At 34.7% G+C, this 17,867-nt stretch overlaps 4 protein-coding genes across 7 annotated transcripts; 1 reads left to right on the top strand and 3 right to left on the bottom strand.

Annotated features, from left to right (window-relative positions):
* Nucleotides 1-167: 167 nt before the first annotated feature.
* On the bottom strand, nt 168-2,120 carry Josd (Josephin domain containing). Its single transcript, XM_070661627.1, has 4 exons — nt 1,653-2,120; nt 1,231-1,445; nt 952-1,132; nt 168-863 (listed from the first exon to the last, which is right to left on the bottom strand). Exons 1-4 carry the CDS (start codon nt 1,704-1,706, stop codon nt 612-614), a joined length of 702 nt encoding a protein of 233 aa, XP_070517728.1. The 5' UTR covers nt 1,707-2,120; the 3' UTR covers nt 168-611.
* Nucleotides 2,121-2,395: 275 nt separating this feature from the next.
* On the top strand, nt 2,396-7,975 carry LOC139105487 (uncharacterized). 3 transcript variants are annotated; one of them, XM_070661619.1, is made up of 6 exons: nt 2,396-2,746; nt 3,055-3,297; nt 3,581-3,703; nt 3,881-4,118; nt 4,341-4,551; nt 4,702-7,975. In XM_070661619.1, the coding sequence occupies exons 3-6, from the start codon at nt 3,616-3,618 to the stop codon at nt 5,053-5,055; spliced, it is 891 nt and encodes a 296-aa protein (XP_070517720.1). In that variant the 5' UTR covers nt 2,396-2,746; nt 3,055-3,297; nt 3,581-3,615; the 3' UTR covers nt 5,056-7,975. The 3 variants fall into 3 exon arrangements, with proteins under 3 accessions (XP_070517720.1, XP_070517718.1, XP_070517719.1); XM_070661617.1 differs by having other exon boundaries at nt 2,397-2,746; nt 3,577-3,703; XM_070661618.1 differs by having other exon boundaries at nt 2,397-2,848; nt 3,577-3,703.
* LOC139105473 (protein HID1) lies at nt 7,114-11,693 on the bottom strand. The gene is made up of 12 exons (XM_070661579.1): nt 11,498-11,693; nt 10,806-11,165; nt 10,664-10,717; nt 10,371-10,594; nt 10,042-10,283; nt 9,660-9,890; nt 9,446-9,571; nt 9,051-9,307; nt 8,685-8,928; nt 8,403-8,551; nt 8,090-8,262; nt 7,114-7,928 (listed from the first exon to the last, which is right to left on the bottom strand). The coding sequence occupies exons 1-12, from the start codon at nt 11,561-11,563 to the stop codon at nt 7,706-7,708; spliced, it is 2,349 nt and encodes a 782-aa protein (XP_070517680.1). The 5' UTR covers nt 11,564-11,693; the 3' UTR covers nt 7,114-7,705.
* Nucleotides 11,694-11,790: 97 nt separating this feature from the next.
* Nucleotides 11,791-14,749, bottom strand: LOC139105480 (juvenile hormone epoxide hydrolase 2-like). 2 transcript variants are annotated; one of them, XM_070661599.1, is made up of 8 exons: nt 14,651-14,749; nt 14,349-14,506; nt 13,977-14,221; nt 13,593-13,785; nt 13,110-13,458; nt 12,841-13,010; nt 12,459-12,699; nt 11,791-12,371 (listed from the first exon to the last, which is right to left on the bottom strand). In XM_070661599.1, exons 3-8 carry the CDS (start codon nt 14,157-14,159, stop codon nt 12,113-12,115), a joined length of 1,395 nt encoding a protein of 464 aa, XP_070517700.1. In that variant the 5' UTR covers nt 14,160-14,221; nt 14,349-14,506; nt 14,651-14,749; the 3' UTR covers nt 11,791-12,112. The 2 variants fall into 2 exon arrangements, with proteins under 2 accessions (XP_070517700.1, XP_070517698.1); XM_070661597.1 differs by having other exon boundaries at nt 14,345-14,506; nt 14,651-14,748.
* Between the last annotated feature and the right edge of the window lie 3,118 nt (nt 14,750-17,867).

Here is a 17,867-nt window from a genome sequence, read left to right as displayed (position 1 = left end):
AATAATTAAAAGTTATATTTATAATACTCATAACAATTCCATATTACAAGTGTATTTATTAATACAAGCTTTTAAGATTACAGATATAATTATCACATACAAATAGTATCACGGTAGATACACATATTAATACCCTTTCACATAAGTAACTACTATTTAAATACAAATTCTCTGTTTATGCACGTTAATATTTAATAAAGCAACATTTTCGGTTTAAATACAACATATATCTTACGTATGTACGTACGTTACTTCTTATATTGCTATGTTGTTGTAAATAATATCATAAATAGTATATTATAAATAGAAATATACATGATACATAAATAATTTCCGCTCTTTATTATAAGAAAATAATAATAAATTAATAAATTAATTAGAATAACTCACATTTGTGTTAACATATAGATATAAAAGTATTATTGTGAAATGCTCAGTGAAACATTTATTATTTGTAATTTTCATTAGCTGCTTTTTCTTTATCTTCTTGGTTTCTATATAATTCCAAGTCTTTACCTATGACAGTCACTTTTCCTTAAATTTGCAACAAGGGAATGAGTAAATAAATACTATATATATAATTGAATGGAGCGTGGTGCGTGTGGCCCCAATTATCTTGAATTTTTGTTATCTAGAAATTCGTTTTCATTCATTTCCTTAGATTCAGATTTTTTCATATCGATATCTGAATATCCATCCTCGATATATCTAATGGAGTCACGATCCATGTTATTGTCATCTTTAGTTTCACACATATCTATTAACCATCCTTGATTGTTATCAATTTCTCTAGATACAACAAGGAATAATTCCTTCTCCTTGCTATCTATCTGATCCTTTAGATATATGAGTAAATCATTGTCCTGAACGTCAGAAAAGATAATAATTACGATCATTTTAAATAACGAAATAATTATTTATGTTTTAGGAAATTGTATTATATCTAATAACCTTTCCTATTAACTGTGGTGAGTCCAGTTTTGAATCAAGATTATAAAAGGCACCGTGTATCTTTTTCAGAGCGATCCAATGACGTCGCTTCAAAGGAAGCAACACAAAACCTAGTTTGTATTCAGTTGGGACGTTAAGTATAAAACCCTCAATGTTGTCTAAGCAAAGACACTTGGGATCCCTGAAAAAAAAAAAAAATATATATATATATATAATTTTAATTTATACAATTATATTACTCGTGAATATATTTATAAATGTACCTATGAATATACAGACCTACGTTTATCAAACCATACAGCCTCACGTCCTTTTCTTTGAAGAGCAGCCATAATAACATTAATGTCATAGTTGCCAAGTCCTAACAGAGACTTATGAGGATTGATCCATACATCAGGACTTAAACTGTAACAAATCTGGTCCAATTCTTGTTTGCTAAATCCACGCTCTTGAAATAAATTGTTTAACGCGTGTAACGCACACAGCTCCTTCACCTAAAATTTCATTTTTAAAGTTATAATCTTGACAAAAAGTATGAGACAGTTTAAACTTAATTCTTTTTTTTTTTTTTTCTCAAAATAGTGCAGATATTCTCAATATTTCATTGATGATTACTTCGCGTTGTGAACAGCGAGTTTTCTAAAAAGTATCGAGCATGAGACTATCTACAAAAAGGGAATAAAGTAATATTAACAAGTTACTTGTCGTTCATGATATATAGATCCAGTCATATCAGTCACTGCGCTCGCAACCATCTCAACTACATAATTTCTTTCCTGTCCTCTGTATATAAGCGTAATCAATAGGCCGGTGCTTTTTTGTGGGAAAAACCCGTTATAAAAGTGGATTTATTTTGTAGAATAGCGGACGATCATTGGCGAGCTGGGCCTTCATCGACGGCACTGCGATACCTCACGACCGTTCAGCTGTTGCAATGATCAACGTTCGTCCGATACGAGATACATATCGTTCAGTCCTGGCGGAAAGCACATACGGCAACTGTCAGCCGTCAAGAAGCAATGGCCACGAGAATTCTGTATCAAAAAAACGCCAACGAGGACCACGATTCGTAGCTACGAAAAAAAAAACTGTATTTCTTTTTCTATTTACTAGCATACGATCGCTGACGGGTGTCCGCTACCGGGTTCGATACCACCATAAACGATAGGTACGTGTAGATGCGACACGAATGGCGAATGTGTGACAACTACACGAGCGGCTAATTAAATTCTTTCCTTTTTTTCTCTAGAATTTATTTATTTTTTTTTTTAATTAAATTAAAATACGTCCGATTAATTATTGAGATATACTACTGTATTCCTTTTCGGTAATATCCGGCTGACTTATTTTAATATCGACTCCTGACTATTTGGGTCAATTTGGCAGTAAAAAGAGTGGCGGCTCGTAGCGGACTTCATTGAAATCATCGACGTGCGCGCGCGTGTGTCTACTTTGACCATTGTGGACCAGTGACTACTTTTGTCGATTCTTCGTACCTTTTCTCCACTTTTCTCGACGAGGCGACGCGAAAACCAAAAGGACCAGTCGGTACGCGTCGCGAGATTGAAAGTTCGCGAGAAGGGGATAAGGGGACGGAAAGAAAAGGAGAAAGTCTGAACAAGGGTAGTGCGCGATCTCGACAAGAGGAGTGGAAAGTGTTGGGATAACCTGATATGTTTCGGCCCGGTGATCTCGGCATCATTTGGATATCAAGAAGATGAAATGGCTCGATCCGCGAACGTGTCGATTTCGCTCGCTACATGTCGAATAAACGCAGCATGAGACACGAGAACGAGTGAGTGTCGCGAAATCCTATCGTAATTTACTCTCCTCAAGGTGCAGTATGTTGCTTTGGCCGCGTTCAGCAAAAAAAGCTGCTTTGCAACAGCTGAACAAGGTCTTTTTTTTTTTTTTTTTTTTTTTCTTTTACTTATGATATAATTTTATCTTTGTTGTTTAAAAAATGTTGAAGGAAGATAGAATATTTAGAATCACTTTTTAGTTACTTTGTCTTTTGTATTTATATTCTTCGTCTGCTATATTTGCCGTAAAACCTTAGTTGCCTTATCAGGTTTTTATTGATAACTGTAATTTTGTTTTCAGAGTGCCACTTTTAAAATAGAAGATTGTCTGGAAGAAGATGAACTTGACCAGCGTCACTGACAACGATAACATTTTCGGCAGACGATGAGTAGCGTACATCTGAAGCCGATAAGACGCATTTGTCCGAGATACATGATTGTCGGGGCCTGGTATCGATCCTGGCGAGTAGAAGGATTGCATGTTGAAGGAAATGTTCAAATAGGATTGCGTACAACTCGCGTATTGACAAGAAATTATTGTAGAGTGAGTACGATTAAATTAGTACGAGCGATGCCGATCTAAAACCTTTCTAAAATCCAAACGTATAGAAAAAAAAAAAGAAGTGATTTGGGTGTTAAGTAAATATTATTTAATAATGTTTCTGCTTTTTTTTTAAATTTATTATTTTGTATTAATTTATTCTTTTATATATTATAGGCTTATTTATTAAATTTTTTTTATTTAAATTTATTTATTTAATTTGTAATAATTTAATAATTAAAATTTAATTTAAATTTACTAATTTTTATATTTTATTACTAGCCAGCGATGGATCTTTGAGCCCACAACAGTAACTTCCTGATGCACTTCTGGATCAACAAACCGGCGGGCAGGTACTACGGCTTCACCGGCCGCCGATACCCTGCCACACCTGTACCCAAATCACGTAGTAAGTGTGCTATAGTAATTTTATAAATCTAGATTTAAAAATATATCTAAAAAAAGGGATAAAAAAGTAATAAACAATAAAATACAAAGTGCATATTGCAGCTTTACTAGTACCTCTACGTTTTTTTCGTTCATTGTTTAATTTCGTTGTTTATCACTTTATTACTTATTTTTACAGATCAATGTCGGTGTGGTGGCGATCTTAGACAAATGGTGACTCCTGTGCATCGATTCCAGGGCCTCGCAGGTAACCTCACAACCGGAAACGCATCGCCAGCTGGACCTAGTAATGTCAATAATTCCTGCCGAAGCATCGTTGGACGTTCGACGTGTACGCGAATCCATAACGAGAACCGTCATCACGGTTCGTCGTCGCTCAGCGCCGCTCAACTCGTCCAGCTGAACAACATCCCCAAGTAATTAATGAAAACACAAAAAGGTCTACACTAAGAGAAAGGAGACATTCTGAGAGGAACATGCTCTTCCTATATACAGGGTGACTCACTTATACATATCTACCAGCAGAAAGATTACTTATAAATGATTCGCCCTCGGTTTGCAGTTTTGTGAGTTTAGCATGAAGATACATGGAATTATAGCGGTATTAAATTGTTCCTGGTTTCACGCATTGTTCACAGCAATGTCACCGACGCTAGCAACAATCAACTGATTTTATCTAATACAACTGCCGCGAACGGTGCAGAACGAAATAGAAGCCTACTAACAGGAAGTGTCTTCGAATTACGGGAAGCCGAACTGGCTGGCTTTCGACTGCGTTGTGGCATCTGGTCAACCTTTGCTTTGGCGACAGTCTTTGTGGCGGCTGCAAAATTTTATTTTGGTTATCGGGTAAGCGTCTACTTTGGAAGAAAAAAAAAATCTTTGAGAAAGATTTTATCTCAAAAGTTTAATCTAAATTTTGTCATTGTCTCGTGACTTCCTTTTTTTATGTCTTAATTTTATTTTTTAATCAATTAATTTTTATTTTTATATTAATAGGGTCCTGGCCTGGAAATACTTGTGTTTTGTGGGCTGCTAATATTACTGCTCTCCGCTTGTTTGTATTCGATCTTCTGCAAATATCATAATCATCGTGAAAGCCATTATCATCATGGCGGTCGGTCGGAGCACAACACGCGTATGCAGGAAGATCACATTGTCACTCTAACGAACGCATCTAACATCGGTGATAGTATTGTCAATAGGGCGACCACAGTACCGACTACGACGACGGTGAGGCAGCCGCCTCCGCCCCCTTATCACATCGCTATCTTAATACCACCGCCGTCGCCACCGCCACTTGTGGCCTCGGATGAGGCACCGCCACCCTCCTACGACAAAGTCATGCGATGAAATCGTTAGAAAAATCGGACTTGGTACTCGTCTAAAAATTCTTCCTTCGACATTCTCGTGTATGCTACGCAAAGCAGCGCAAATCAATTCTCTAGGTTTAAGTAACGTTCACGTCTGTGATAAGAGCGCAATGATGATAACACATCGACAACACATCGAGGGTTCAGTTTGGAGAAAGAAAAGATTCACGCGGCGATATTTTTTAGTGGGCATTACGGAGAGAGCCGCGCTCCGCCAATAAATTTCCATTTCGTGCGGGTAATCTTTTTATACTTTACTATAAAACCATGTGATATATTTAACTTAGGTTTAGCCGCGACGCAGCGCGTAGCTGGATATTTGGTCGATCTATTTGTTCTTCCAGTTTAAACTTCTACAAGATGATCGCTCGTTAGAGCGCGTTCTTCGATATATAATTCCAAGAGTTATTACTAAACTTCGTTCAATTATTTGTCTTCGTGATCCTTACAGAATCTTATATAAATATGATTTTTATTATATAAATACGTGTATGTACATACATACATATATACGTACATACACACGCGCGTGCGTAAAGGCACTCGCGATATGAACAAAAAGAAAATGCAGAAATGTGCAATTCAATCCCGAGTGTCAAATTTGTAAAATCGTGTGCATGGCTTGATCGCCATTTATGATAAGCTGGTAACAGTAGACGCGTTTGGTGTACAGTTCTAGTTGTAGTAGGTGTAACTTTCTGTCTACTAAACGCGTTTGTTATCGAATATCATATATACGATATACGCATTACGTGCTTTGTGACATAGGAACGCGTGCATTTCGCGGTAGTTTACGTTTAATGTTAGATACGAGTATTGTGCGATTTTTTTTTCACAAGTATGTGTGCGAGAAATTGACAAAAAAAAAGTAAGAGAAAAAATACGTGTATGCACACACATGTAAATGATCGTTTGTGTCATAACTGTATATTTAAGAACAACTACATATAATACGTACTGATGTGAGATCTTATTCGAATGTTCTTTATAATTATAAGCCGCAAATGTACTGATGTACAAAACTCATCGTCGTCATTTCTAACTACACTTACAATCTTATTTTTACTTAAAAAATAGAAAAGCAAAACTCGCATTCCCTTCTTTTTAAAGTTTATATTATTTAATTGCGGATTTTTATGTTTTTCCATTTTTTATATCAGGATAAATTATCGATTTATTTAAAAAAAAAAAAATATATATATATATATATTGCAAAAGAATGTGTATATACATGTATATACACATATAATGAAATTAAATTAGAGAATATGAATTTTGCTTTTAAACTTTTGTTAGTTTTTTTTTCTCTTAAGGCCTGAGCATACATTTAATTAACTTTAGACCATAGAAAGTTAAAGAGGGTGCAGTTTATAAAAAGCAGAAGAATCGAAAGGTGTTTTTTTTTTTCAACAGTTTCAAGAAATCGCAAATTGACTCGCTGCATGCGATGTCGTTCCGTTCATAAAAAGTAATTGTTGTTATTGGGTCCGTTGTTATTTTAACTTTTAGAAATAAATTCGTAAGACAAACGGAAGAAAGACCACATAGTTGCGATAAGTGTAAAAAAAGCGGACCTAAAAGTTTCTAACATACAGATTCAGTATTTTTCGCGAAAGTATGAAATTATTTCCAAGTATAAATTTAACAATTATTTTAGTTTATAAATGTACGCGAATATATAACAATTAGGTGCGAAAACGAATAAAAATTGTCCTTCTATAAAGCTTAGCTACATATCGCGAAAGGTGACTTCTCTAACTCTTAACGATAATCATTCTACGATATCGCCGGTCTTAATGAAACATCGTATTTTTAGGAATTTATTATATGTATTATATATATTTTTTATTATTTATTTTTTTTTAATTTTTTTTAAGAAATTATAATACAAATTATAAACTTGTAAAATATAAATTATAATAAGAATAAAATTAGACGTAAATACGAGAAAAAATGTATAAGTAAAATTTAAAGTATACATTTTTTTTCTATTTCTTGTTATCTATTACATTTAATTAGTAAATTTTTCTTTAAGATCGACGATATATGTATTTTTTATTTACTGATGACATATATTACTATGATACAAAGATTACAGTCTTCGGAATACAGTAATAATAATAATAATATTAATAATAAAATAATAAATCACTGATATCAATTAAAAACGATGTTTACGATCTGTATATAGTATATGTATGTTACATCAAGATGAAAGTACTTTGGATGCTCTCGCCGTGTAAAAAGTAATCGATATCGAAACAAAGCTTGTGACTCGACAATGTTCGTCGCGCTGTCTCACTAAATTCCCGTAATTGGTCAAAACTAACCGACATTTAATTGACTCTTATCACTTTTTTGTTAACTAATCGAAGAAATAATGACATTTATCGATGAAACATTCAAATAAATTTAGAAAAATTAATTATATTGAATTTTCCTCCAATTAGAGAGCCAAAGAGTCAATTAAATTTCAGTTAACTGAAGAATTAATGTTTAAAAATGGATGCTATATGATACACAATAACGAGCCCGATAAGACTCGTCTTCTTACGCACTGCCAATATAAAACAGTATTTCAAGTGCGATCGATAACGGACCTTTTAACAATTGTTTTTAACAATTGTTATCTAAACCCTTTGAATCTCGAACAGTTTGACGTCCGTGTCGTACCATATGGGTGGTTCGACATTTCTCAAATATATAACACCCCACATGTATGTGCGAAACCACGCGGTCGTACCGGCGTTGGCCTGATACCGCCTGATGAGGATAGGATGTGGTACTGGCAGCAATCCGACAAGCGTACCGTGTTGCAAAAACTTCAAAATCTCGCTCTCGTCTGTCAGTCCTCTGTTACAATCAATAAAAAAGTACATATAAATGTAAAAAGTAACAAGTGTAGTTATGTAGAAAAGAATATATGATAATTTTCTTTAGCGAAAATTCTATAAATACCGATTAGAAAAAAAAAAAAAAATAGATCGTTATTCATAAAAATAATGTTTGCTTACTTGTCGATACAGATCTTCTCAACTTGTGGAACGAGAACCTGAAGCAGTCGCATGATGGTTTGCAGCGGAAGCTTACTCTTCCATTGATATACCCAATCACTGGAAGGCACCCATTGATTAGCGTTATTTACGTTATTGGTACATGTTTGCTCGGCCACGCGAATGCCACCCTTCTGTGCATCGAATAAAATTTACATTATTATTATCAATTTATTATTTAGATTTTTATATTAATTTATATCGTTTTTGCAGATTCAGTGAATCTTCAGTGTAAAAGAAGTAAACTTTATATTCTTATTTTTTTATTCCTTACCGGCACTACGGAATTCTTTGTTACGTTTATCGATTCCTCCGCAATATCAGTCTTGCTTTCCGATCGATTACTGATTGATTTACCAATATCAACGCTGGCCGATGGACTTAATGGATGTGCAGATTCTTTTTCCGTCATGTTCTCGATACCTATTAGTTTAATTAAGGTTAATAATTTTAAATTTCTATTTTATAGTATTTAATGTTGTTCTTGAATTTAGATCTATAAAGTTGACCCAAGTACACATACAAAAAAAAAAAAAAAAAAAAAAAAAAAACTTACCGGGAGTTTCCAACAAAGAGGCCTTCAAAGTACCAGGTTCGGCAGGTTGTGCGGGATGCGAACCTTCCATAGCAGTCTCACTGACATTCTCATTAGATGTGCTCGCAGGCATATGACGACGCTGTCTCTTGCTAAGAGATTTCGCGATCGTGTTGCAATCACTAGGTAAGTTTGCTAATGCGTGGAACACTTGTCGTTTACGTATTATGGTATAAACTAAGTTACTATTTCCATCAAACTGATACTGAAAGTCGAAAGCAACGCATTTAATTTTATGGTATTAAAAATTAATATATTTATTCTTTGATTATATTACATATAGTAAAAATTAATGAATGTTTTATGTACATGCATCGTATATATTACCTGGATGATGTTATTAAAAATTTCCAGCAAGAAGAACACCAAGTGGTGATTGGTAGGGGCCGAGAAAAGAAACCACGGAGTACTAAATGCCTCCAGCAAATGTAATAGCTTTGTACTGGCAACCATAGACAGTGTTTTAAGGTACGGCGAAACATTGACTAGAATCGTTAGTAGACAATCGAACAGCGGTTGCAGTCTCTGATGACCAGTTGTGATAATTTTATGGAATACAGTGACTAACAGATCAGCATGCGTTCCTGAATTAAAAAAAAATTATTTTAACAATTGGTTTTATAATAAAGAATATTTAAATGTGCAATCACACGCTATTTTTCGTAAATTAAAGTAACAGAATCTAATTATTTTAAATTGCCAGATAAAAAACATTGTCACACCTGTAAATACGGGAATGTCCATAGGAACGGTAGCTGTATACGGTTTATTCAACCTCACTCCAAAATTGCGTTCTCCACTTAATAGAAGTAAAATAAATACGCCGATGTGCATTAAGCCAACTCGTGCTAAAACAATAATAAAGTTAAAATAAATAAACGATTTAATTAAAAGTCTGGTGTTTCTTCTTTGGCTAGAAAAAGAAAAAAAACTTACATTGGTCAGCACGCGAGTCATTTAAATGATAAAGAATCGGCACAAGAACCTCAAGTACATCTGAACTCTTTAACACGTAATATAAGAACTTCTTGTTGTAATCGCACATTTTCCAAAAAAAGACTAACAGCTCTTGGTGAAAATGTACTTTCTTCGTTGAATTCGGCAGATACGTTTGCATCAATGGATTATTTAGTAATCTTGTTATACCCTTTAAGACAAATTGAAAATCTGAAAAAGAAAGAGAAAAAATACATTTTAATCTTCTTTTTATATTATTTTTCTACATTTTTTCATCTTTTATGTCATATATATTATACATATATTCATTTTCTATGCAGAAATTAGCATTTTTTATCGCAAATATCGAAAGTCTAATTACCTTCATCGCGATGAATTCGACTTAGATAGTTAATGAACAAATTATCTCCGATTGCTCCCTCCTCCAACGGTGCCCCGCCGGTAGTGTCGTGATCCAAAGTTACAATTAAAATTTGTAATGCAACATCGACTAGTGGTTCCAAGGAGTCAGTAAACAGTAAATGATTGTATGGGACGCCATATCCGACGGGATCATACGCACATACCGTGTTCAAAAGCGATGTAAACATGGGTAAAGCGTGTCTACACAATTAACAGGTAATTATTAATTAAGTTATAAATATAGTGATATGCGAGATTATAATAAAATATTTAAACAAAATAAATCACCTGTTTTCACTGCTAGTTAAATGCTGAATCCACCTGTTCGGCATGATCGACAGGTCCGTCGGCGGATTGTACATGGTTTCGCTGAAGCATGTCAATAAAAGCTTCAACAATTCCGTGCGATTCGAATCTAAAATGGGATATCTGGGTGGCGAGTATGCAAAGCCCACTCCTGCCTCCCAAATATATTCACAGCTATCTATAGATTGCAGTTCATCAGCTTTGTCCTGAAAGAGGCATTATAAGGCGTAACGAATTCCGTGTCTGTCGAATTTCAATAGCAAACAGAGACTCACCGGGCCAGATTTCCTGTTTGGAGCTACGGTAAAGTCAGGACAGAATAATAAATCCTAAAACAGAGGTAAATATAAAATTATAATTTTGCCCAGATCGTATTAATTATATATTTGCTATCGATTATAAAATTTATAAATTTACACAAAGCGCGTTAACAAGAGAATGCGCCAGTGGTAAACTCTCTTCGTCATCTTTGCCAGGTAAACTTGACCAGAAGAAACCTTTCCAGTCAGGGTCTTCGAATATATAAGGTAGCAAGCGTGTCAGTAAGCGACAACAATTTAAAACGGTTTGATGCTCCCGTTGAGTTCTGCAGCTGCTATCCACCGCCTTGACCAGCTTCTCGACTGCCTTGTAACACAACGTCGCCAAGTTAGAAGGCGCCTCTTCTCTCAATACACGAATCTCTGGTGCTGGGATCAGAGTGAAGATGTCCTGTACATTGGTCACGTTTTCCGACCAGAATTGATCCCAGAATATGTCATCTGATGCATCAATCACCTGATCAAAAGGTATTGTGTCAATAAAATATATACTATATGAAATTCAAACATTTCCAGAAATACATAAATTTTTTTGACTTTAATCGCACTTATTCCTTATCGCTGGTGTACGTACGTCACATCGGGATCAATTTTGACACGGCAACATGTTCGATCTTATTTGTTTTTAATTATATCAATATTATACGTAAATAAAATAATAAAGAGCGCAGATCTTTTAACTGGATTTATCATAGGCACTGATCGATCGTCAATTTCAACGACAAAATGTGTTTGTCGATCTACCGATCGATCATATGGTACTCCGGGTAAACAAGCTGTTGTCTCTACCTGAATTTTTGATGTTAATTGCACCACGGCCTTCCGGAAGTTTAGCTTAGTGTCAGCATTGCCCATCGCGTTTCTTCTCGTTGCCGGCAACAATTAAGATTCGTAATCGAGTAGGGGGGAAAAAACGCGTCGCTGCTCTTTAAACGAACATCTTCGTCGCCATGTTTATATCGTAACAGCTGCAGGGTAGTGCAGGGTGACAGATAAACGGTGCTGCCAACCCACGACATTTTTTTTTACGCGAAAGACAAATTGAGAAAGGAGACTCGACTTTTATCGGTAAATGCTAAAAGTTGCAGAGAAATAAATCGATAATTTTTAATTAATTCACATTTTCCAATTTTTCACAAAAATACTCAAGTTAATTAAAATCTCTAATTAGAATCTATTTAGAAAATTTATGTTATCTAATATTTTGTTAAAATATATATTTCAATATACGTAACAAAAATTATTGAAAACACTTTTGATAATAGTAAAAATATAAAATATATCAGTAGATAATTATATCTTATACGTGAAGGGTTCAGTATACTGTAATCTTTATACGAAACAAAATAATTGTTTCTCTGTGATTTCTGTTTTGCCCTTAAATAACTCTTACATTCTTTTCATTTATGAATTGTGTTTACTTTCTTCATGTTCGCAAATAATAGTCTCTCTATTCTTCTCGTTCCACTTCATCATCTCGTTGACAGAGATCCATATATCGTCAGCAAGTAATTCAGGTTCTTCAAGTGCTGCAAAGTGGCCACCTCGAGGCATTTTAGTAATACGTAAAAGATTCACAAATCGTTTTCTCAATTCTTTTGGGGTTTGCTCCATGATTTCATGAGGAAACTGCGCGCAAGTACTAGCAACTTTTACCGGTGCTCTGTAAAAAAAAGAAACAAAAAAAAACGTATAACATTAGTTTAATTGCACACAGTAATAATAGCAACTTGAGATAACAATTACGTACGATTCCAAGCTCTCCATCAGAGATCTGTTCGACTTGGTGTACTGTTCGGCGTATATTCTCATGGCTGTGGTAATACTGTTTGATACCCAATAGATCATTAGATTATCGATCAACTCGTCATATGTAAATTTCTCCAAAAACCCACCGTCCGTCCTATATTTATAAGCTGGATTTGTACCAGTCGAAAACTTTTCAATGATATACGCCGCCAAACCTGCAGGTGAATCGTTCAAACCGACCCCTGAAACGTACACATGATACTTTAAGAGTACTGCATTTTTATTTTTACACATAGTATACGCATTCAAGTTATAATAAGATGTGAATATACATTTTGTTTGTATAATTAAGTATATAATTACATAATATAAATATTGTGTACCAACTGTATCTGGCTTTGTAGCCTGGATGTGATAGTATCCAGTCTCTCCAAACAACGAAAAACTAGGACCCTTTTTAGTTTTCGTCCATGGCAAAAAGGATGAAAACGCTTTTTTCAGCAGAGTCCATTTATTAAGTGCTAGGCACAAATTAGAATGCATACCCAGAACACTGCAATTTGCATGACATACAATTTGTTGAATATGTTGAATATATTTGCAATGTTACGCACCACATTAGATTGAATAATATACCGACTAATAAACTTACTGTTGTGGATATAGACAAGACATAGTCTGAATAACAGTAGCACCCCAATCACCACCTTGAACGTAATATTTGTCATATCCAAGTCTCAGCATAAGATTCTTTAAAACCACGCTCATATGAGCAGCCGAAAGATCAGGTATAGTAGCTGCGGTAGAGAAACCAAATCCAGGCAACGAAGGCGCTACTACATCAAACACAAAATCATGCTCTGGTCTTGGTGAAGTAAGTAACGGAATAATCTTGTGAAATTCCATTATAGAGCCAGGCCATCCATGTACAATTAACAATGGTAAAACACTTTTTCCATCTTTATTACTTGGTTTTACACGGATAAAGTGAATATCCAAACCTGCATTAAATGTGATACACATATGTAATTTATAAAACATTACTAACAAATGGAAAATAATGCAATAAGAACATATGTTCCAATATTAATATTGAAATTTAATTGCATCAATTAGTTGACAATTACTCTCCTACCTTGAATATTTGTTTTAAATTGTGGATATTGATTTATGTGCTTCTCACGCTCTTCAAAATTATAATTATTTGCCCAGTAATCTAAAAATTTACTTAAGGCATCAGTATTTGTACCATATGTCCAGGCAACATTTTTCAATGGTGGTGTCAAAGGTCTAGTGTGGTTTAATCGGTATTTTAAATCTTTTACGACCTGCAAACAATATAATTTATTTTTCACGACTAGTATTTAAATTTTAAATTACATTAGCTATTCTCTTGTCTTTTCTATATTTATTATTTATTTTCCTTTTTAATGTATATTTTTAATATAATTTTAAATAGCAACATTATTTATAGGACAGTCATCACCTACAATAATTTTTCCTCTAATTATGTACATACCTCCTCAGTAAAAGTAACTTTGTACGATCTGATATAATGGTCAGCGGCATTCTCAGTACCAGGTGTCCACCAAGTTTCCGGTAGCTTAGGCACTTTCGTGCGAGATGAAAAGTTCCTTCTTACAAAAACAAATAGCATCGCGATGCATCCGAGGAAAATCGCGCTGCACAGAAGACAATCCATTTAACTTGGATGTTGACTTTGATTTTTTTACAGATGAATATTTTACGTAACACGCCCAATCCCTGTCAAGTTTCAGAATATACTGAGTGTTAATTTGAAAATTAATAGTTATCTTATCGCAGGCAATAACACTTGTGATATATGGTACAATGACGTTGTGATATTTAATATACATATATACATACCTACACGAGACAAAGTTCAAGATTAGAAGTAACGATCTTGAGTGATCTGAAGAATAAGTAGTTCAGGTAGGAAAAAATTAATGCTTTGAAATTCTTAGCGTGCGTCGTTAAAAGTGTCACTGGGAACAAACACCAGTAAAAATTTAACAGTCCATTTGCTAACTAAAAAAAAAAAAAAAATAAAAAGAGCGGACGATACATATGTAAATATAAAAATAATCAGCGATATGCAATTCACGTGATAATTCGCATACGGTAAATTCGAAACTTTATCACGAAATTATTTTAAATAAAAAAAATACTGACGTGTGATTATTCAGCCGATTAAACTTATTAAACTTGTGTTGAAATTGATGTAAATTACTGAAAAATAAAATAACGATTGATTCCTATCACTACCTTGATTGCTCCGATTTACCGGTACCACGGAGTAGTATACTACTCCGTGGGCGGTACCCATCAGTCGGCGACGGTGACGTCGCCAACGTAAATTCTAATTACTGTTAAGAACCGACTACCGCACCGTCGATAAAATAGTGATGGGAATTAATCGGTGCCAAGTCAGAAATTTTATTTTTTAGTAGTGCATTTCAACTCAACTCAAATTTAATCAAATATTTTTAATTTTAACAAAATGCATTTATATGTATATATATATATATATCTGTACAACTAATAAATATTTATAACGAGTATATTTAAACCACATGGAACCGAGCTATCGCCTCTAAAAATCAATATTACTGGAGGTCAAGGAGAACAGTGAGAAAACAGATGTTTAAAAATTTTTCAAACAATTTTCTTTTTATACCTTTTTATATTAAGCAACCGGTTAACTATATCGTAAGTTCCCTCGGTTGTCGATGGCATGCGTCGTTCCCTCTCAAATATTCTCGACACCAGGATAGTATGAGGATTTTTTTCCACCCTTGGTACGGTGCTATAACGTTCCCACTTCCGTGTGGCGTATGCGTTTTCAAATAGCAAGATTCCCTCGCGTATCAGGACTGCATGCAAGCTCAACTTTTTGCCATAACGCAAATGTATATATGAAGTCCTGCATGTATCTTTTTTTAGCTTCAACGGTGATGAAACCTTGCGTCCTTCGACATGTTCATCAATATCCTGTCACTCGTCAAGAGAGTGGCGCCAGAAGCATTCGCACCACCAGGAAGCTATAACTCGGGTGCTTCTCTCTTGCTCTCTCCTTTTCATCCCCTTCTCTCGCTCTCTCTTTCTTTCTCTCTCTTCTCTCTTTCGTACACCTGGCTCCCACTTCCGGGCTTGCTACAGTTCTCCGAGTAGGAGGGTGCTCCAGAAACGCCAGGATAGCAGGACATTGTGCGGTGCAATGTATGCGCTTGAAAATTATCTGCAGATTACGTCTGAAACAGTGAGCATTTCGTCGATTTACAAGGATAGCTTAAGCAAAATATAAGATTTAGATCTTTGTTCTTTTCAAATAGAAATTTAGCTCGAATTTCTACATTCTATAATATTAACAAAAGTAGAGTAAAGAATTTTGCGTATAAATTATGCGTTTATGTTACACTGATTAAAGATAAGCTAAAAGACAAAAGATAAGACGAATAAGTACAGTATCTTTGCGTTGTTTTTTGTTGCTGTTTTTTTACTATCAAGTCGAATCTGTCTCTCGTGCGTCTTAATTTCAAGCACTGATCACAGGCGATCATAAAACGGTGTGTAGCCGAGCCCGAAAAAATATCCAAATATTCGAACATATTTCACCGTAACATATAGATGTATCGGTGACACAACCACCGATACACTACACAACTGCAACCCCGTGCTGTTTACTTTGCGTTAATAACGAATCGCGCACAACTGTACCATGCAAGCAACAATCTACAATTCAATATTGCATTATTGAGATATGAACATAATATTCTATAATATTTAATTAAAGCTTCCGAGATACGGATAATCTTGATTTATTAATAAAACCGAACAATACGGGCAAAACATTAAGAAAAGAAACAATTAAACCTTGACTCTAAACGGAGCTTATATAACTGCATAAATATAATACATAAAGAAGGAAAAAGTAGTTAACCATTTTTTCTTTTTTTTAATATAAAGAAATTTTGCAAAGGTAGAAATTTCGATCGCGTAAATACAAGTCATTTGTCGCGAGAGTATTATAATGTTAGTCCGTTTGCGATTTTACGAACAGCGAGGAGATGCCTCGCTGCGGTAGGGTATTAATTACCTACCCTGTAATAGGATTTATCTCAATTTGTGCTTCAAAGCACGGTCTTGTTTTTTTACTAGGATATCATACGCGGAACGGAGCCTCTTCTAGAGTGACGTTTCTACGTTGCCCTGGACGATGGGGTCAACGACCGCAGGTCGATACGTTGGCTTTTTTCAAGCGCAGGTACTATGAGTGACGGGTGAGCGATAGAATACCATATATTTCAATCAATAATTTTCTTCTCAGTTTGTATTACGCGAAAAGTCAGCAAAACTTTTAATAATTGGACGTTCTTCGTCGATTACTCTACAAAAAGAAAGTATTGGGAATTATATAAAAGATAACGATGCTTTTGAAGTTGAAAAAAGGCAATGCAACGAGATAAAAGAAACAAGAAAGAAATAATTACGTCGTTACTCGCGCAGGAATTTACAATGCTTTTTATATATATTTTTTTTTTTAATGTTTATAAAAATGGTTTGTGCAAAATTGTTTGATTATAATAAATGGTATTCTTGCATTTTAAATAAGATTTTTTTAACCGTTTGTTCTGCAATCAGTGTCGGTATTGCGGTTTTTACCTCTTAAACTGTAACAGCCTCTGGGCGTTTAAGTCCTCAAACCGTTCTAATTGAGCTTCTCCCTTGTTACGACAAAAGAGAAGATCAGAAACACTGTCTAGAACAAAGAGAGAACAATTGAATGGTAACAAAGGCGCGTCTTCACTTTGTCCCACGTGAATTTCTTTCGAGCTTTCCCAGTTTGTCATTCTATGTTGCGTTGATACTACACGTTGAATATGATGTCGCATTCACCAAATAACAATATCTGAAATTAGAAATTGTAAGTCAAAACAAATCAAACTCGAGGCGACTTAATATTAAATTATTACGAATAATGTGTATGGGTTTTCGCACCTTGACGAATACGTTGAATTTCCAAAACGACGCATAGTTCGTCTACCCTCTTCTTTTTCATTTCTTCTCGTTAATATTTCAAATTAAAATAATTAACCGAGTGCGACCTCGGTTTTTAAATATCAATGTTGGCTTTTTATTGCTATTAATTACTCATTAAGTTCCTGCTATTTACACAATCGTATTTCATCGAGTGAATGAACCTTTCGCTAGAGAACCATTGCGACAGACCAATTAAACGCGCTTGTAAATTAATTAACCAGATGCTTCCCTGCGAAGAAATTTCCTACCTAATTTCTCGCACGTAAAATAACGTGAAGCACAAGAAGAAGAAATTTGCACCGAGATCCCTCTTCGTTGAAGGAAAAAGCAGCAGTCTCCGCCTCTACCT

The sequence above is a fragment of the Cardiocondyla obscurior genome, linkage group LG09 (assembly GCF_019399895.1).
Source record: "Cardiocondyla obscurior isolate alpha-2009 linkage group LG09, Cobs3.1, whole genome shotgun sequence".
In the NCBI taxonomy this organism is placed as follows: Eukaryota; Metazoa; Arthropoda; class Insecta; order Hymenoptera; family Formicidae; genus Cardiocondyla; species Cardiocondyla obscurior.
This window is presented reverse-complemented; position numbering and strand designations above follow the sequence as displayed.